The sequence below is a fragment of the Eublepharis macularius genome, chromosome 6, assembly GCF_028583425.1.
Source record: "Eublepharis macularius isolate TG4126 chromosome 6, MPM_Emac_v1.0, whole genome shotgun sequence".
Classification (NCBI taxonomy): Eukaryota; Metazoa; Chordata; class Lepidosauria; order Squamata; family Eublepharidae; genus Eublepharis; species Eublepharis macularius.
This window is the reverse complement of record NC_072795.1, coordinates 79491958-79513665: the sequence shown is the minus strand read 5'-3', so window position 1 is coordinate 79513665 and position 21708 is coordinate 79491958. Positions and strand designations below refer to the sequence as shown.

General features: G+C 43.2%; 1 protein-coding gene across 1 annotated transcript in view; it reads right to left on the bottom strand.

Annotated features, from left to right (window-relative positions):
- ATRNL1 (attractin like 1) overlaps positions 1–21708 on the bottom strand; it is a 981827-nt gene that overhangs the window by 591475 nt on the left and 368644 nt on the right. The window contains exon 21 of the mRNA XM_054982776.1: positions 18295–18347. Coding sequence (XP_054838751.1) covers positions 18295–18347 — 53 coding nt within the window. The remainder of the gene's footprint in view (positions 1–18294; positions 18348–21708) is intronic.

Sequence of the window (21708 nt, the reverse complement as noted above, 5' to 3'; positions counted from 1 at the left end):
CACACTCCCCTTGGGGGTGGTAAAGTGGGAATTGTTGACACTGATATGGTTTGGGTTTGTAAGTTCGTCGGCACTCTCATCCCTAATGTGGCAATTGGTGCCCCTGTGCCACTCACAATCAGAGGAATGGTCAACTGTCACGCTGTCCCATACTGACCCTACTACCCGGGAGGGTATATTTGGTACAGTCAGAAAGGGAGAAGGTGGAATGATACACCATCCCTCTGTTCCTGTTGTTACCCCTGAAATTGAGGGGACTACTCAGTCGTCCCCAAATTGGGCAGGAGTCATTAAAAGCACTCTTCCTCTTCCTGGTGGCGCCATCCCTGTAAAGTTTGTTGGACCCTGTCCAATTTGTGGGGCTCTCCCCAACTTGGTTCCCTGCATATTCCCAGTGAGCTTGTGTCCCTTTGCTCTTTGAGGAGATTTTGCTCCCATTCTTGTTGTATCCTCAAGGCATGGGCTAACTCCTTCTGAGTTGGATGCATCACATTTCTCATGGGTTGTGGCATCTGGCCCCCAATAGGGATTTATGGCCCAGCCACAGCCTTCATGTTGCTTGACTCCAGGGATTCCATCTCTTCCTCAATGGTGTAATCCACCAATGCGTGCTCACCACCAGGGGTTAATCCACAGTTCCCCTGTATTTGTACATCAGACAACATCAATTGTGTTACTTTACCCTGCAGTCTGGGTAGCCATGGCGTCTGGCCCCAATCCTGGGTGTTTGGCCCAGCTGCACCTCCCGACTCACAAAGGTCCAAAGGATCTGTTCCCAACTCAGTGGTAACTCCATGATATTCCACAGCATTTCCAGGGAGTAATCCAGGATTCCTTGATATTTGTAAATCCTCCAATATATGTCGTAACAAGTGGTACTTGCTGGTCTCAGCTATCTGCGGGGGCATTAGACTCCACCCCACAGGGCCCGTTGGAGTGGCTGCTCCCCTCTCCACCAGCTCGCCAATGTACCCCTCCATCGCAATAGAATGCCAAAAGTACATTGTTCCACAGCGTTACATTCTCTCCTCTGTAGTTAGGGATCTACGAGGGCTCCACTTGCACGTGGGTGGTAGATTCCAGTGGTAGTAGGTAGATCTGGCTTTGGGGATCGTTCCCAGTTCAGGATACATTGGGAGGGTCCTGGCTGCATTAAGCCCCCTCATTGCAGATATATTATAGACCAGAAGGTAGTCCAAATTTGCTTGGGTCACAGGTGTCAACCCTCTGGAAGTCCCTTCTGGAGTTTCACCTGTTCCCAGTGAATTGATGGGCTCCTCTGGAGCTGTTGGCTCCAGGTCAGGCTCTGATGACGAAAAGCCAGTAGCCATTCTCCAAGGGTTGCAGGTGCAAAGGAAAACTGATGATTCCTATCAAAATGTCAGGCTATGGATGACAGGATATGGTAGACAGGTCTCTGTACCATTGCAACAAGAAGTTCAAGCTCTTGGTTAAATGGTTTTATTCAGAAATCCAATCTTTTCCATATATATTTCCATTGAATTACTCAGAGGCAAAAAAGGCATCTCAGTAGTACATGCTTCCTTGATAGGAATAGAGACTTGAAAGTACAACTCTAAATACCCACTGATTTCCCCCTCCCAGCTAGACCACAGGTTGGCATGGGAAGGAGCCTGGGAATGCGTGAAAGTAAACTAATATTTCAGACAGTGCAAGGTCACTCCTGTGAGCTTCAAAGAAAAGATAAGACAGATGTGTTATCAGGCTGCCAGAGGGAGAAATGAAAGTTATGGTTAGAGCATTTGCAAAGTGAAATCAAGGTCCAGCATTATCAATGGTCCAACACCTAGAACATATAAAACAATGGCATGGATGTAGGGGTGCAGACATGACAAGGGGAGTGGTGAAATGGAGGGGAAAGAAGAAGGGAGCTATAATGGGAGGACCATTTGCCCAAAGACCATAAACACCTGAAGCTGCCCCTGACTTCCTGTACATGAGTGATAATGCACTTCCAATCCTCTTTATAGATCATTTGGAACGGATTTGTTCATGTGCGAAAGAAAAAATCCACCTCAAATGATTGATAAAGTGCATTGAAAGTGCATTATCCGACATGTGCGGAATCAGCCCATGTGAGGCAGAGGAACAGTAAATGGGTTTGGTAGTTGCATGAGAATATAAGTAGATCCCTTCTACTCAGAGCAAAGACCACTAAGTCCAGCACACTTTTTCCAACAGCATCCACTCAGATGCCCATGGAAGCAGAGTCCCCGTGTTGCTTGTTCTGAAATTCAAAGGTATGCTGCCTCTGGATATAGATGCTCCAGCCAGATGTCATGGTTAATAGTAAAGACTGCAGTAGCAACTTTAAGACTAACCAACTTTATTGTGGCATAAGCTTTCGAGAACCACAGCTCTCTTCGTCGCATCTGATGAAGAAAGCTGTGGTTCTCGAAAACTTATCCTACAGTAAAGTTGGTTAGTCTTAAAGGTCCTACTGAACTCTTTACTATTTTGCAACTACAGACTAATATGGCTAACTCCTCTGGATCTATGGTTAATAGTGATTGATAAAGCTATCCTCCATTACTGTTCCAATCCCTTTTCAAGGCATCTAAGCAAATAGCTATCACCGCAATGAACTTCATACATTGATTATGTATTTTGTGTGCACTGAACTCCTCTATGTACTTGGTTTGCTGCCTATGAGAAATCACTTGTCTCTTTGTACTCTAACATTTTGTTTCTAGAAGTAGCCAAACAAATGCCTCTGGAAACTTACAATCAGAGCAACATCCCCCTGTTGTGTGTCCTAGTATCTGGTATTCAGAGGCATACAACTTCTAAGTACTGTCAAATTAGTTCCATTTAGCTATAACTGATGATGGGAGATTTTTACATGGTAGGGGAGCAGGTTTGAGTGACTGGAGCTGACGGTGGTAGGAGTGGCACCATGTTATTTTACAACTCTTTGGAAGGCTATTTTTCTGCAGTGGCTTCATTATTTTATATAATACATTTCATAAGATATAGCTCAAAGAGATACCTTAGTAAGTGACGGGGACCATAGCCTAGCATATTGGGTATGGTCTCTTGATTTAGATACGCTCCTATTGGTAGTTCGACATTGTTAAAGATAGCATGTTAATTAATTATGATTTAATTCACAATTAATTAATTTGTTTGGTTTGTGAAAATGTCACTTCTGGGGCTGCAGAAATCCCGTTCCCCCCCTCATTGGCTAGGTGATTGATCAGCACCAGGCTGTCTGCAGTGATGAACTGAAAAATGAATCAAATGAACTGGCCTAAAGTTTGTGGCGGTTCATCAGAAATGGGCTCTGACGAACTGCCAGTTCACAAACCACAAACCGGCCTGGTTTGTGATGAATTTTGGTTTGTATTTTGGTCTGTGCCCGCCTCTAGTCCTAACTGTTGATCGTATTGTATTTTTGCTCAGTGAACGTCCTACTTATCAATGATATTGTTTTCACCTGCAGTGTGAAAATTGCCTTAGATCTCAGTGAGAAAGGTGAACTATACATGCATGCATGCATGCATACATACATACGAAATCTTGGATGATGTATCTCACATTGTAACGTCTGTTATGAAAGAGAGCTTTTATAAGCTTCATTTAAGGTGCTATTTAACAGGTTTGAGACTGAAACACATTTATAATTTGTACAATGCAGATGGTTGGCAACATTAGAGTCGAAATGCACGTATTGAGAACTGCTCAAGAGCTGTACTTTTTTGGGGATAAAATCCAGAGGTAGAATTGGGGTTTATAAAAAATAGTGTTTGTACTGTTACAGCTCTGATAAATGGAGCACAAATGAGTGTAGAAATGGCACAGAAAATGAAGACTATATTATTTATAATGGACTGGTATAAAAAGATCTGGCCTTTTTAAACAAAAAAGACATATTATATAAGGGGAATGGGGAAACTCCAATAAGACCAATTTGTACAAAATTGGACTAAAAACAGAGCACTGGAAGATAAGATTCCATGATTCTGTGAGATCTTATGCATTGGTTTTCTTTTATTTAAAGGTTTCTTAAAGGATGCGAAATGTGTAATTTCCAACTCTTTATATTGAGACTGCAGTTCAAGATGGTTGTTCCAGTAGCTCTCCTTTAATATTAGAAGGTAATTTTTAGACAGCATTTATTCTTACATTCCCAGATATTGAAAACACAATGACAGTTTGTGGTGATTATAATTTCTACATTTAACAATAATAAAAATAGCCTCAATCTGCAAAGTCAATTAGTGTCAGATATAATTGCTGAAACTCATTATTCTAAGTCAAGCATGACAGCTTTACAATTACAGTAGATATTTAGTTTAAACAAATTAGATCCCTAAAGAAAACTAACAGTAAAAAGGCAGTAGCAGAAAATCAGATTGGTGAGCCATTTCTCACAGCTTCCCTGAACCACTGATGTTGTTTTCAAAGTTAAAGGCATCATTTTTTTTGTTTGTTCTTGACTTGGTATTTCAACATCATTGATTAAAACTGATTTCTGCTAATGTTAGTATTACTTTCATTTTCAGTCTAAAATAATGTCCGAAAAACATTATTTAAGTTCTACATGCCATTTAAGTATAACAAGGCTGCCACCTAGTGTTTAGTAGCATTTTCTACTATTCTTTATTCAATAAGCAACAATTAAATACTTTTCTACAATTGTAAGGTATTAAAAGACATATTTAAATACACTTGCATGCATAGATAGATACTGCTTTCTTTCAAAAGTTTTTAACAAGCATCAACAGTAACTGTGTGACGAGCACTTTGGATTCCGTAATTCTAATACATTTCTGTAATTTTATCAAAATGTATCTAGTTACTGGGGACGGGGTTGATTGGATTATTTACTGGCACAATCAGAGGGTTTGTTTTGTTTTAGTTGACCAGAGTCTGCTTTCAACTTTTGATACAGGTTCACCTAGAGATGATTCAACATTTGAAGTAGTCTTCATATGCTATTTTAATCCTTCTCCACTGACTCATCAGTACAGATGGGCACAAACCACAAAAAAACCTAACCATGAGGTTCGTGGATCATGAGTTTTCACAAATCAAGAACCACAAACTGGCACGAACTGGGGCAAGTTTACGAACCAGTTCGTGGTTCATGGGGTTTAAATGCCCCTTTCCAGCCGCTTAGCAGTGGCAGGGAAAGGAGCATTTGACAGCTTAAAGGGCCCTTTCCTGCCTTGCAAGTGGCAGGTCCCTTTAAACTATCTGCTGGCAGGCTCCACGCGGGCAGTGGAGGAGGCAGAAAACTGTTTTCTTGCAGCCATTTGAGGAGCAGGAAGGCCGTTTTCAGTTCCCCTCCGCCGCTCTGCGGGCCCACATAGCAGCACAAGAGTCCAAAAATGGTTTACCCACCCCTTGCGGGAGGAGGGGGAGGATGCCGTGGGCCTGCAGGGTAAGGTAAGTGTAGGGCTGGGGCTGGGGTTTGGACAGTTTAAAGGGCCCTGCCATTTGCAAGGGGGGATCCCCCCCTGCCACCTGCCAGTTGATAGTTTCAAGGGACCTGCCACTTGCAAGTGGCAGGAAAAGTTTATGGCCGTTTCCCAGGGGAAATGGCCATTTAAACTGCCCCTTTAATACGACCCAAACGAACCAGTAGACCAGTTCATGGAAGTTCGTGGAAACAAGCTTCCACAAACCACTGGTTCGCGAACCACGAACCAGCCTGGTTCGTGCATTTTTTGGGGTTGTGATTCAATTCGTGTCTATCTCTACTCATTAGCCTCAAGTAACGTACTCATGTGCTTAGATGGCAGGAGTGCACAAAATGAAACAAATGAGTCAGAAATACATACAGAAATGTCTGTTTCATTGCATTAAAGTGGCTTCTGGAATAGTGAAGCAAATTAGAGAAACCAAGTTATAACGAAACCCTCCCACCAAAAAATTCATATGTTTCATTTTTGTCCTTACTTTGTGGCAGCAGCAGTCAGGCATTGGGCTGGCATGGAGGCATTTTGTTTTCCTTAACAGCATTCAGCAATCGGATTCCGAGGGGATGTGCAGAATGTACAGAATGTGCACGAGTGTATCTTTTTCCCCCAGAGCTACCTGGGCAATTGTCTCCTTGACAGTCAGGTCCACAAAAGCGAGACCCAACCTCACTTATCGGCTTTGAAAATGTTTCACTCCATTGGAGAGAAGGGGAATATGCATGTTGTTGGGGAGTTTTTTCTGGTGCTACCCCAGCACTGGTCTGTCTCCCTCATTCCCATCAGTGCACTTGGATGGCTGGTCACTGTGAGGAAAAGTGTCATTGGGTGGGATGAAGTGGTTCGTTCAATCAATCAAACTTGATAAAAGCCCTGGAAGACATTAACCAGAGGCTGCAATCCTAAAGACACTTTCTTGGGAGTAAGCATAATTGAATAACATGGGACTTATATCTGAGTAAACCTGTTTAGGATTGCTTCTATAGTCTTTCGGGGTTCTCTCTTTTTATGAGTCAAATGGCAAACATACATCCCAGTGAAACTTCAGCTACTTCACAATTCCCACCTATGCAACAATCACTCAATTCTTCTCTTCAGGTTTCTATCCTACTGCAAGCCCCCATCACTGCCTAAAGCATTATTTAAAAACAAATTATCTGGATCAAACTTAAGTCAAGCCCTTGTGAGCTTGACCTACTCAGCACTTTCAAAAACAACTCTGCCTTCGCACAGCAAAAGGAAAATGTATGAAAAAAATAGGTCTGTTTAGGATGGGGGTGGGATTCAGAAAATCATGCTGCCTGGTCTTATTGCAAAGAATGGGACTAAAACTTGTGATAATGAAGGGGAGGGGAAAACAAATCTAAGCTGAACAGGAAATGCCCCACCTGGAAAACACCAGTAACAGTAAATAATTTGTTTGGAAACTGAAAAAAAAATTCTCTCAGTGCATGCCTCCAGTAAGTACAAGAAGTGCCATCTTCCTTTTCCTTTTGGTGTTCAGGAAAGAGATTCCAAGAAGGCACCATCTTTCTAAAATAATCTGTTTTCTATTTTTCTGGGGGAAAGTAGGTACTATAGGAACCCATTGCTACCTTGGTAAAATAAAAGGTGAAGATGAGATTGTAATAGGAATGCAGAAACCCATCCCTCCTGGAAGAAGAAGAAATAGTTGATGAACATGACTGGTAAATTGACTACTTTAAGAATACTGAGCACTAGTGGTCTCCTTCAAAGGGAATAAATCAATGGAGGGAGAAGGGGAGAAAGCAGTAATGGAATCAGGGATAACTAAGCTCAGATCACTTAAAGCTGTTCCCTCTCTCTAGGCACCATATGGACGAACACTGAGTATAAAATCAGAAAAGATGTGATGCTACCGAGTAATATTACTTGTTTCAAGAACAAAACTGCCCAGTACTCAGTCTGACCCAGATTTGGAACTACGTGGCTTTCTGCTGAAGCAATATCCATTCCTAGCATCTAGAGAAATATTCTATTTGTCCAGAGCCAACAAATCTCTCCCGTTCCTTCTTTTTTCTGGTAAATAGAAAGAGGTTAACAGACAATAATGGTGCCTGATCTTATTGCAAAAAATGGGGCCAAAACATTCAACACCTGTGTTAAGGAAATAATCTTTGAAGCTAGCAATTCTGACACTCAAGGAAGGGAGAAAATGCTGAATCTAAAGAGATACAATGAACTCTATTTATAAGTTGCTATCTATTCAATGGTTAGATATTCTGCAGTTACAAAGATCTCTCCATACAAGTAAAGGTCAAAACCTTTTCCTGCATCTTTCCCTCCTTTCTAAACTAGGGGTGTGTGGTTTGGGTTTCCGATTCGGGATAAATACTACATGCTGGCCTTGATTTGGAAATGCCAGATCAAAGCTTCCCAAAGCGATTTGAGTCACTTTGGGAAGCTTTGGGGCAATTTCAAACCCTGTGGCTGCCTCCAGCTGACCGGTAGAGGATGCCCCGGCAAGTCAGCTGAAGTTTAAAGGGCCCTTTCTCTGCTGCTTGCAAGTGAAGGGATCCCCCGTGGGCCAGCTAAAGCGTGGGAAGCCCCACTGCCACTTATTTCACACAATGGGAGGGAGAGGAGGGAACGCTCCTCCCCCTCCCATTGGATGAAATAAGCAGTGGGGCAGGAAGTTTCGGTGTGCCCTGAATCTTCCGGAGCATACCGAAGCAGAGAAATAAGCATTTTCTGAAGTGCCTTACCTCTTTGGAAATCGCTTATTTCAAATTCTTTTTCTCACTTCAGAAATTCCAAAGCGGGAATACTGAATCTTTCTGTCCCTGCACACCCCTATTCTAAACTACATGATTCCCATCCCTCCTGGAAGAAGGGATAGATGATATTTAGGAAATTTAATGGAATGATCAACTAATTGAGTTGATATCTGCTTAGAGGGGGTAGTGGGAGTGTGTTCTAACCTGTGGGACATTTTCCCAGGGTGGAATAGTATTAGCCTGGACTTGAGTTTAAACTGCTGAGTTTACTGGGGTGGCACTCTGCCAGTCATCACAGTATCAGTTTTCCATCTATGTAATGACATTTTGCATGTGTCTGTGTTTCTAGACACAAAACACACAACTCATTAACACAAAATATGGGAATGGGTTCTAGCTTAAGGGGATTTAACTAGGATTAGACAAATTCATGAAAGAGAGCCCTACAAAGATGTAGGGTAGAAAATTTGCCAGTGCTTTATTTATTACACAATATCAGGCAACTTTGGCATTTTCAAAGTTGTAATTAATGTTTTTCAGGTGATGATCCCTAGGAAATGTGCGAAAGAATATGTATGTGATTTAATAATTTGCAATCAGGAAGGTGGGTGAGGCGGGGGGAGAAAACCATCAATACAAATAATAATCCGAATAATAAATCAAGTTATAAATCATTGGCTGTGCTGGTCAAATAAAAAACAGAACTAAAATTATTATTTACATCCATCACATGATGGAAAGAATAGTGTAATCAACAATGGGATTGGAGCTAACAAGTAATGCATATGATGAGGTTCCATGCTTCTTTGTTGCTCCTATTGGACCTATCTGCAGCCTTTGATACAGTAGAACACACCTTCTTGTAGACTACTGTAATATTCTTAGAAACATGTAGATATCACCGCCCAGAGCCCCTGGGATGGGCGGTATATAAATTGAATAAATAAATAAATAAATATCAGAGGATGCACTCTGGAATAGTTCAAATTGTTCTTCACAGACTGAATTCAAAGGGTTACTGATGGAGGACAGTTGTCATCAGTGTGGGATTTGTCCTGTGTTGTCCTTTCCCCCAAACTATTCAACCTTTATGTAAAGCCCTTAGGACTACTCATTCAAAGCTTTGGGGGTTGGCTGTCATCAATATGCTGATGACACCCAGCTCTGTATCTCCTTCCTCAAATCTGGTGATGCAGTAGAATCTTTAAATCGCTGCATGTTTGCTGTGGTTATATGGCTAAGAGTGAATGAACTGAAAACTGATCCCTGACAAGGCCGAGGTAATGCTGGTTGTAAAGGCAGCGATCTTGTAGGACACTGTGCTTCCCAACTTCAGCTGGGTTCAGCTGACCCTCACTGACTTTGTCAAGAGTGTAGAGGTTATCTTCAAAATATGCAACGAAGCGTCAGCTGCCTCGTGAGATTATTATCGACTTTTCATCTAAGAAGACTCGGGACACCATCCTATATAATTCATACAATGTGGACTTGGACTTTCTGGGTAACAAGGTTAAGATACTGAAGGATGTTCCATTTTTAGCTTGGAAAAGAAGATTTAAATATAAAAGGTTTGCAGCTCTTCTGAGGAAACGTGAAATAAAATACAAATGGTTATTCCCGGAAGGCATCTGGTTCAGCTATAAAGACCAAGCCTACAAGATAATATTGGAAGTACAGCTAAGGGACTTCGTGTGTAAACATCAAGAGTTTCAGCAAGAAGAGGATTCAAAATCTGAAGGGGGGGGAGGAGGGAATGAGCACGGTTACTGTAGCTGTTCAGAGAGAACTGAGCCTGAGACCCAGGGGGGGAAGAAGACTTGATCCTGATTGTAGCTTGTATTTTATAAGATCTACCAATCTAATAGCATTTTATAAAGTTCTAACTTTAAGTAATTGTAGTATGAAGGGAATGCAATACTTGTAGATGTAGTGTGTGTGTTGTTTTATGTTGTTTCTTCCCTCTCCCCCGTTCCTATTTTTCCCTTTTTGTAGCGTTAGTAATTAAAAATAAAAATTTTATATAAAAAAAAAGAGTGTAGAGGTTATACTGGATCCAACATTATTGCTGGAGAAGCAAATTAATGCAGTTGCAAAAACCACTTTCTTCCAACTTAGTTTAGGTCCAAAGACGGCTCCCTACTTTGACACAGCTGATCTGGATCCACAACATGATAATACCATGACTAGAGTCAACTTGGAGATTCCCATTGGTACAGGATGCCCCAGCTTGATTATTACCAGAGGCAAAGCAGGCATATTACTCCCATTCTGCAGTCACTCTCTTGGCTGCCCATCAATTTAAGGTACTGGCCATCACATAAAAAACTCTTCAATGGCCTTGGGCCCTCATATCTTCAGGACTACCTCTCCTCCTACTTTCTACCATGACAGCTTTGTTCATCTGAGCAGGGCCTTCCATAGTGCAAATGGGTAAAATCGACAATTGCCTATACTTGTACATCCTCTGTTGTGATCAGTTGTTGCTGTCATTGATGTTGCTGTGGCAAAGCTATGGTCAAACAGGCTTGGAGGAGCTGCCTCAGTGAAGCTGGAGGTTCAGGCAGGTTGGGGGAACCACCATTGTGGCAAACTTGGGGGGCTTTTGAATGTGGCCAAATCTGTGGATACTTAAATCCAGAATCTTGAGCTATGAACAGACAAGATAGATCTGTCTAAAAACTTTAAAAATGCCCCAGGTTTGCAGGAAAAAATGAAATCTAAAAAAAAAAAAAACCCATCCCCAAATAATAGAAGTCAATGTCTTCAGTGGCCGTAGCTAGGTAACCACCACAGTATTATCAACCTGCAAACTGTCTCTATCAGTAAAAGGCACTGAGGAAGGGGCAAGGCCCTCTCCAAGGCTGTTTTGGCTTTTTCAGAAGGACTTATCAGGGCCAGGGCCAACAACAACCACCAGGTGACTTGCTACTTCCTAAGATGCATGATTTACCCCAGACTGGCTGTTTTCTCCTGTTCAACAGCACACACACACACACCAATAAGCCATTGTTGTGTAGTCGCTGGAGTTTTAGACAAGGATCTGGGAAAAGCAGGTTCAAATCACCACTCTACTATGGAAGCTTATTGGGTGAGCTTGGGCTAGTAGTTACACATTCTTAGTCGAATTTACCTCACAGGGCTGTTGTGGGGATAAAATGGAGGAGAGAAAAATGACTTAAGCTGCTTTGGGCCCCCAGTGTGAGGAACATGGGGTATAAAAGAAGTAAATAAATAATAAATATAGCTGAAGGGGTGGGGCAGATAAAAAGTAGGTTGGTTAGTGGGTGAAAAGGCCGGAAGCAAGCAAGGGAATGTTAGGTTTGGGGAGTTGCCAGAAGAAGGGAAATAGAATGGGGGAGGAGATACTCAGGAAAATGAGATCCTTGCAGGTTCCCCACTGTCCAACTGGCACAACATGGAGGCCATCTCTATGCACCTGGGCCATAGGTTAAGGCTGCCAGAGAATGAAACGAGATACAAGTGAAGACAGAGGGGCAGATAAAGGTAGGTTGGCTAGTGAGTGGGAAGGAGACAGAGAAGCAGGAAAAGGCAAGAGGCTATAGGGGCATTCAGATAAGAGAAAGAGAGAATACTGGGGGAAGGGAAAATGAGATACCACCCACAGTTGTTGTTCTCTAATTGTGATATCCAGTTTGTGAGATGCATTATACTGTTTTATTATATTGTTCTTTAATTATGTAATCCAATTTTATTACATTATTCACTGTATGTGTTATACTGATTTTAATACATTCTTTTTATAATTTATTTTAAGTCTCAATGAGAAAAGTGGATGATAAATGATGTAAATAAATAATTTTAATTTAATTTAATTTATTCGCAGGCTCAGGGCGGATAACAGAATACAAATATACACATCATTAAAAACACCATAAAAACACAATAATCTCATCTACATCTATTACATATAAATAATTAAAAAAAAATTTTAAAAGCAGCACATAGCAAAAGTTTAGTGTATCACACAGCGGTGTTACCAGAGCAAATCCATACCATAATAATAAGTGTGGCAGCAGCATCTGCGTTCACATGGGGGAATAGTTTAACCCCCCCTCCATGGGGGGGCACCGCCCGGCATCAGCCATATGCCTGGCGGAATAGCTCCGCCTTACAGGCCCAGCGAAATGCAAGCAAATCTTGCTGGGCCCTAGTCTCACAAGGCAGAGCATTCCACCACGCCGGGGCCAGGAACGAAAAGGCCCTGGGCCTGGTCGACGCCAGGCGGGCCTCCCTAAAGCCAGGGACATTTAGAAGATATTTTCCACTAGATCGAAGAGTCCTCTGGGGCTCATACAGTGAGAGACGGTCCCGCAGATATGTCAGTCCCAGTCTGCATAGGGCTTTATAGGTTAACACCAAAACCTTGAACCTGATTTGGTACTCCACTGGCAGCCAAGGCAGCTGGAGTAGCACCGGCATAATGTGCTCCCACACCAGTGCTCTAGTAATGACCCGTGCCACTGCATTCTGTACCAGCTGTAACTGCCAAATCAGGCCCATGGGAAGCCCAGCATAGAGCGCGTTACAGTAATCCATCCTAGAGGTGACCATTGCTTGGACCACTGTAGTCAAGTCGCGGGGAGATAAATAAGGGGCAAGTTGCCTGGCCTGCCGAAGATGATAAAAGGAGGACCTGGCAACTGCCGTGATCTGGTCCTCCATCTTCAGGGAGGAGTCCAGAATCACCCCCAGGCTCCTAACTCTCGGGGCCAATGTAAGTGGTGCCCCATCAAGTGTAGGAAGCCGGGGTCCTGAAGCCATCTCCCCACAACTCACATACAGGATCTCCATCTTCGTGGGATTCAATTTCAGCCGACTTTGTCTCAACCAACCAGCCACAGCCTCAAAAACACACTCTAGGACATCAGGGGTCAATCCAGGCTGCCCGTCCAACAACAGATAAAGCTGGGTGTCATCCGCATATTGATGGCACCCAAGCCCGAAACTCTGCACCAACCGGGCAAGGGGGTGCATATAGATATTAAATAATAATGGAGAGAGTATCGCTCCCTGTGGCACACCACATACCAGCGGCCAACGAGATGACACTCTCTCCCCAAGTGCCACCCTCTGTCCCCGATCATGGAGAAAGGAGACCAGCCACTGTACAGCTGTCCCCTGGATCCCCACATCGGCAAGGCGGTGGGTCAAAAGCTCGTGATCGACCGTATCAAATGCTGCTGACAGATCCAATAAAATCAGCAGTGCTGATCCGCCCTGATCCAGATGTCTGCGGAGATTGTCTGTAAGGGAGATCAGCAGTGTTTCGACCCCATGTCCCGGGTGGAAGCCACACTAGAAGGGATCTAGGGCCGAGGTCTCCTTCAGGAAATTCTGCAGTTGCTTCTCTGCTGCCCGCTCAATCACCTTCCCCAGAAACGGAAGATTGGAAACCGGTCGGTAACTGAGGATCTAATGTTGATTTCTTCAGAAGAGGCCGTACCACAGCTTCCTTCAGCACCTTGGGAAAAACCCCAGAGCTCAAGGACAGGTTTACAATCGCCTCCAAGGAATCCCAAAGCCCGTCAACACTGGCTTTCACCAGCCATGACGGGCACGGGTCCAAGGGGCATGTAGTAGGCCGTACCACCTGCAGAATCCTGTCCACCTCTTCCCCAAAAAGAGAGCTGAAATGATCAAATATAGGTCCCGAAGACGGCCAAGGGGGCTCTAGTTCATTTACCGTATCAACTGTGGCTGGTAAGTCGCGGCAGAGACGCAAGATCTTATCAGTAAAAAAGCTCGCAAAAGCCTCACAGCTTATCTCTGAATTCAACTTTTGATGGTCTCCACCTAGTTGGGAGACCAGTGAATGGACCACATTAAATAATTTAGCCGGGCATGAGCTAGCTGATGTGATGGAAGCTGCATAATACTCTTTCTTCACAGCTTTCACCGCCATCTCATAGGATCTAATAAACAGCCTATAGGATGTTCTTGCTTCCTCGTCACAAGATCGCCACCACACGCGCTCAAGTCGTCTTAGCTCCTGTTTCTGTCACCGCAGCTCCTCTGTATATCAAGGAGCTGGGCAACTCCGGCAGCAAAGAGGACGACGGGGAGCGATTTCATCGATGGCTTCAGAGAGCCGGACTTGCCAGCCCTCCACTAGCTCATCTAATGAACCACCGTGGCGCATTGGTTCCCGCAGAGCATTCTGGAACCCAATTGGGTCCATGAGTCTCCGTGGGCGAGCATAAATTTGCTCACCACCCTTGTGGAAGGCCCGCCCCCAGCCGGGCCTTCACAACTACGTGGCCTGACCATGGCACCAATTCTACTCTATCCAGAACCACATCCAATCCCATCCCGAAGATCAGGTCTAGCGTGTGGCCTGATTCATGTGTGGGTGCCGATACAAACTGGGAGAGTCCCAGTGTTGCCATGGCTGACACCAGGTCCGTAGCCTGTATTGAGGTGGCATCATCTACATGGGCACTGAAATCCCCCAGCACCATCAGCATGGGGTACTCCAAGGCCCACCCAGCAACCACCTCTAGCAGGCATGGTAAGGCATCTGCCGGTGTGCTGGGTGGTCGGTACACCAAGTAGACAGCGAAACTCTCCTCGGCATTCCACACCAGACCCACACAATCAATGCCAGAGATCTTCGGGGCAGGAAGCGGCTTTAAGGAGAAACCCTCCCGGACAAGGATTGCCACCCCTTGCCCCCGACCCTCAGTTCACGACTGATGAAGGACCGTATAACCCGGAGGGGTCAGCTCACCAAGAGCAACTGTTTCTCCTTCCCTCACCCAAGTCTCGGTCACACATACCAGGTCCATATTAGCTGCCATGAAAGTATCACGCAGCATACTGGTCTTAATAAATAAATAAATAAATAAATAAATAAATAAATAAATAAATAAATAAATAAATAAATAAATAAATAAATAAATAAATGAAACGTCATGTGGCACTTTAAAAACTGATTGATAAAATGTTTTTGTGGCAGAGACTCTGTTCATAAGATTTTGATATTCACTCTGGGTTTAGGTCGCCAGGTTCCCTTACCCTCCTGGCAGGAGGCAGGGACAAAACTAGCACTTACTTTGAAACTGTTTTGGTGCGTGCACAGGGCACATGAGCGCTCCTGGCAAGCTCAATGACATGCTGGGAGAAGGGAATCCCACGCCCACGCCATGGGACCTGGCAGCCCTACTCTGGGTTTATGTTTTAATCTAAATAAAATGAGATTTTTGGCACATTATATCCTGATTTAGGTAACTCAAAATGATAAGGATCCATCTGCTTCTTCTTCTGCCCGGATAAAAGGCCAATACAATTTGCTTCTAATGACTAATGAAAAAACCCATCAGTTGTCAATATGATGCAAGATATGGATAGTTAACTGAATTAGATAATAGTTCCTTAAGATCAAAAAGTTTTGTTAAAAACTGAGAAGGCATCTCTGTTCAAAAGGGAGCAAGGGAAATCTGCTGGATTCTAATTCCTAATTTCCAGCTGTTCCAGTGTTGCTTCCCTTAAATTTAGCGAAACTTCTGACTAAATGTGCAGGCTTCAAAGCATACTGAGCTGGATCCAAAGCTTCCATGAATGGAGCTTATGGAAATATTTTTCTGTTAATTTTCCCATTGCTGCAGCTCCATACATCCCTATAAAACCAGCACCGAGGGCAGGGGACTCTCCACAACAGCATCTAATGTGTCACAGGAAATGCAGTAAGAAAGGAAAACTCAGCAGAAATCACCCCACTTGCAAAGGTACCTATAGAAGTCAATTGAGATACAAGTGGCATATCACATTAATGAATGTGTACAGCTTCTCAGGAAGTGTAATATTAGGCTACAGAAGTAGATCAGATGACTTCTATCAGGTGATCATAGCCAGAAATGCATGAAATTTGACCATAGTGTACTTCATATACTTCACTTTACATGGATATAATTTCCACAGGTTCTTTTAATATTCCATTATAGAACTTTAGAGTGCCTGCTATACAATTAGCTAAAAGGAATGGAAATCTTTGGTCTCTAAATTAACTGTGAATTCAAAGTACATAATGGGTGAAACTGAAATAAAGAATCAAATTAGCTTGCAGCACTTACTCTCAGAGCAGTCACCCATTAAGTCAATGAAACCCACCCTAAGGGTTCCACCATACAGCTCTCTCCCCCTACAAAATCAATGTAACAAGGTCTGCTTTTGTGGCTGAAACACTGACACCAAGGAAACAAAGCATCTTGTTAATGAGGCATCAACACAGAATTCAAATTGTATGTTTAAAATTTACAGGAGAGCTGGAGGATGACAATCAATCCAAAACCACAGAATTTTAAAAATAGTTTTAAAAACTGATAGCAGACACATAATTTAAAGACACTTAATTTAAAGGTTAAAGGCTATCTTTCTATGGCACAATTTGTTTCAGATCAAAAATGATTTATGCAGCAGAGCTACTATAGAATTAGGGTTGCCAGGGACCAGGAGTCCCTCAACAGGGGATTCCCAGGTCCCCATACTCTCCCGGCGTGGGACTGGGAGCCGGTACTTATCCTGGCTTCCTCTCTCTGCGCTTCTGGCTCACGTGATGACGTCACTTCCATGAGTGACATCATCATGCGGGGTCAAAAGGGCGCCCTGGGTCAAAGGGGGCCCTTGTTGCTGTCACCAGCTTTCACTGCAGCTGCTCACCACTGGCGCCCCCACCCAACCGCCCACTCTCAGGGGCCACAGCAACAAGAGGCGAAAGCTGGCAGCAGCGGTGGTGATAAGAGCGACCTGCTCTTGCCATTGCTGCCGCTGCTGCCCACTATCACAGCTCAGGAACATGCCTCCTGCTTTCCTGCCACACCCTGAACCAAGCCGCACTGCGCACCCTGAGCCGAGCTGCACCGCACGCCCTGAGCCAAGCCGCACTGCGTGCGAGCCAAGCTGCACTGTGTGCCCTGAGTTCAGCCGCGCGTCTTGGTTCAGGGTGCGTAGCGCAGCTTGGCTCAGGACGCGCGGCTCAGCTCAGGGCATGCAGCGCAGCTCTGCTCAGGGAGCGCAGTGCCACTCAGCTTGGGGGGGCATGCCCTGGGGGAGCGTGCCCACCACCACCCAAGTAAGTCGGCGTGGGGGTGGGTGGGAGCAGGGGATCCCCTGCCCCTGGTGGGGGAATGGTAACCCTATACAGAATACTGAAAAAAAAATTGGTAGTGACTGGCTTCTACATGTCTCTTACTTTCACATATTTTCACATCTTTTAAATTTGGCTGTATTTATTTTTAGAGGACAAAATAAATCTTCACAAACCCAGAATGTTTACAGAGAGAAAACAGATTGTTTTGTATTATATTTAGCTCTCATTGCCATCCTTCAAAGATCCACAGGCACACACACAACCCAGACAAATTTGCATTACATAATTTGCATTCTTTTACAATTTCTGGATCAATAGCCTTTTTAATACTTTTTCTCAGCATTTTCATTTGCCATTTTGTCATACTATATAATGAGGTCCACAACATCTAGAAGTTTACATCTGTTATTACCTTCATATAACAAGAAACACAAACCTTCAAAATACACAGTTCCTAGCCAAAATAGTGGGGGTTAGATATGCAACAAAGGACTCATTCCTAAAACTTGGGTTGATAGCTCATATTACCCACAATATCGTGAAACGTGATATTACTCTCACTTTCTCCACAAGCTCACCATGACTGAAGTTTAAATTCAAAGTAGCTGAAAGGCAATGAAGATATTGCTTCATATTCTAGATCAGCAAGCTTCTTTCAGTCTCTCTCAGTCTTGATTCCTTTTAATTGGGAATTATAATCACTTCTCTCACATGGCTACTGCAGTACTGAATAAGATATGTTTGTCATATTTTATATCTCACCTTTCCACAAGCAGTGTACAAATGGTTATCCCATTTTATCCTCACAGTAATCCTGGAAGGTTGGTTAGGATAACTTGCTTAAGGCTTAGTTTTATATCTGAGCAGGAAATTCTCTTTGATTTCCAGATCCAGCACATTACAATTAATACATTATTGGATGGTACCTGATCTACTGTCAGAAGTGGCAGATTGCAAATACATTGAACAATGAGTAACATCAGAGGGTAACAAAACAAATACTTACAGTAACATGTTCCCCTGAGTGGATTACCAAGGTACCTGTTTTCTGAGTCACAGCTGCAGAAGAAAAAAGGGAAAAACAAAACTTGTTAATCAAATCATGCATTATATTATTATTTAATTTTTTAAAAAGTATTACAAAACAAGGCAAATGTGAATATGGCTACAACACCCTGCAAAAAGAGGGGACCCACCAAAATGGTTTGCTCATGGAGACTTATGGAGACTTTTAAAGTCCAAAATGCTTAGCAGAGGGGCTAGACTTACAAATTCATGTGTGGTAGACAGTGCAGTGGAAGCTTGGAACACAAAGCTCCTTGAAACCATTGACAAGACTGCCCCTCATTAATCCCACCCATCTTTGTAACAGAAGGCAGCCTTTACCATGGAACTGGATGGCCTAAAGAGGTCTGCAAGATGTCTAGAAAGACGCTGGAAGAAAGTATGTGCTGAATCTGATAGAGTGTGCTACAGAGGCCATTAGAAGATGTATGAAATGGTAGTGATAGCAACAGAGAAACTTTACTTCTCTGCAACCATTGCATCAGCTGATTCAGGACTATACCAGTTGTTTAAAGTGTCTCAACATCTTATAACTCCTAAATATGAACCTTTAATACCTCAACTAGAGACAATTAACTGTGATACTTTCAGAATTTTTTTGCAGATAAAATAGCACAAATATGCTCTGATCTCCATATCATCTGTAATACAGATGAGGTGGAAGACATGCTTAACACACCATTTGGTTCATGTAGAAACCATTTTGACCCAATTATAGTGACAGATATTGACAGGATCCTGATATCGGCAAATCCACTTATGCATTTTATCCTTGCCCATCTTGGCTGCTAGAAGACCACATAAGAGCCCTTGATGTCTATCATAAATCAGTCACTAATTCAGGACACCTTCCCTTGGCCATTCAAAGAGGCAGTCATCTGGCCACTACTTAAAAAATCATCCCTAGAAAAAATGATGTGGTCAATTATTGGTCAGTCTCTAATCTTCCCTTTCTGAGCAAAGTGATGGAGAGCCTTCTGCAGATACCACCCTGCAGTTGTGAAAAGTCAAAAGATGCCCATACACACATCCTCTGCTGTGGGCCCCAATCTTATGGAATGACCTGTCTTAAGAGGTCAGGAAAGCTCCCTCTCTCTTGGCTTTCTGCAAACTAGGCAAAACAGAATTATTCAGGAGGGCTTTTTTACTCAGGAAATAGGGCAAGCGCTGTAAGGAAATAGTTCAGAGAGATACTTTGGTAAAGGGACAGGGACTGTAGACTCTATCAAGTACTATCTGTTGACGCAGGTATGCTCCTATTAAATAAGTTCAGCATGGTTTAATAAATCATGTCAAACTACTTCTTATGTTTTTGTTTCTGCAAGATCCATCTCTTTATTGCTCTATTTGAATGTATGCTTCTTTTCAGATTTCTACAATGCAGATTTTTTATTATTTCAGTTGTTGATTGTATTGACTTACATTATGTAACCCGCCTTGAGTCTCAGTGAGAAAGGTAGACTATAAATGAATAAGTAAATAAATAAATCAAAGTAGCCATCTTAATTGATCTTCAGTTTATAAATCCTTATGAAAAATGAAAGTACAATATGGAAAACATAAAGAATGTGTTTCCAGAATTTCAGATTTCTGCCAGATACTCCCCCCAAGGATTGCTAATTAAGCTTCATACTAATTCTTCCATATGATACGTAAAGACAACTCCATACAGAAAGTCCCACACTCAATCCCTGGCATCTCCAGCTAAAAGGATCAGGTAATGGGTGACATTAAAAACTGAGTAGAGAATGTGGACCTAGATGGGTCAATGGTTTGACTCAGTAGAAGGCAGTTTCCTGTGTTCTTAAGGTATGAACCACAATTTATTCTCAGGATGCTTGCAGTTATTCCTATGACTACAGCTGCTGAAAAAAATCAGCAGAGATCTCTAAAATGGTGAGTAGCTCAGAACATAATAAATTGTCTTCATTGATGAAAAGCTGATGCAGGGTTTTGGGGGGGTAGGATTGCTAGTCACCCAGTGGGGCTGGGGGATCCCCTGCTCCCAGACTCTGCCCCCTGCTGTCACACCTGGCCGGTGGGGGGTGGGGAGGCAGGGGAACAAGCATCCCAGGGCATACTCCTGGTGTGGCCTGATGATGTCACTTCTGGAAGTGACATCATCATGCAGGCCACAGGAGTGCTCTCATGCTTCATGCTGGGCTGATTCTTTAAATCACTGTGTTGGCATCATGAGTGTGCCATTGGGAGAGAGCATGCAGTCATCACATTGCAGTCATTGCAACGCCATCAAGAGAGAGTGTGCACTTTGTGTACATGCAAAGAATTACTCAAGGTGAGTGCCAGGGTCCTCCATCCCACAGGGAGAGTAAGAGGACCTGGCAACTCCGGGGGGGGGGGGGCAACAGCAACAGAGGGGCTTCATGCTCTGCTTCTGGGCTTCCAAGAGGCCAGTATGAGAAACAGGATACTGGAGAGGACCTTCAGTCTTGACCCAGCATGACTCTTCTTGTTCTTGTTATGAAATTTCATTAGTTTTATTCCAAAACAGGGAAAGAATGTTACAAAATGTTTTTATATTATAAGACAGAAGGAATAAATTGCCAGTGACTTATAACATACGCTCATTCCTTCACAGAATGTTTGCAAGTTTTTTGTTTGCTGTCTATTAGAGTTTTGTCTTCCATGCTTCAAATACTTTGTTTACTTTTAAGAGGGGTTACAGAAAGCAGGATAATAGCAAGTGATGATTTCTGTAGAAACAAGAAATCCCTAAATTACCCCATTAGTGGGCTACACTTGACAAGGAACTTTAAAGCTATTGTACATGTTTCTTTTTGTTCTTTACTCAGTAATGTCATCACTTATGATTAAAGTTCACATATTTTATTTGGTAAAATCAATTTGCTGTTAATAGCACACTTTTCATTGACCCTTTTCGCACTTACGGTTTAAACTGCTATTTATGAGCATTCGCCCCGATCGCAGTGGCTTCGGCATTGCACCTGTTCATTTCACACTGTCCACTGCAATTTCGATTTGGTGTCTGTGCTTCATTTCAAAACCTCGGTGCAATTTTGGGCTTTTGGGGCCTTGCAATTCACGTCACACTTTTTTAAAAAAGATTGAGCATGCGTAGTAACGTTGCAATGTTGGAACCCTTCCCCCCTTTTTGCTGATTGGGCTGTCCCCTGCCTACCGAAGAGGCAATTGGTGGCAGAGTTCTGGGGGAAAACATGTACCACTCTCATTTTTTAAAATCAAGCCAGGAAAGGGTTAAAATGCTGCTGATTAATCTCCTCCCAGGAAGCAGAGGCTTGTTTCCAAAGGGCTGTGCAAAATGCTTGGGTTTTCCCCTCCTCTTTAGCAAAGTCTGAAACATGCCTGGGAGGGA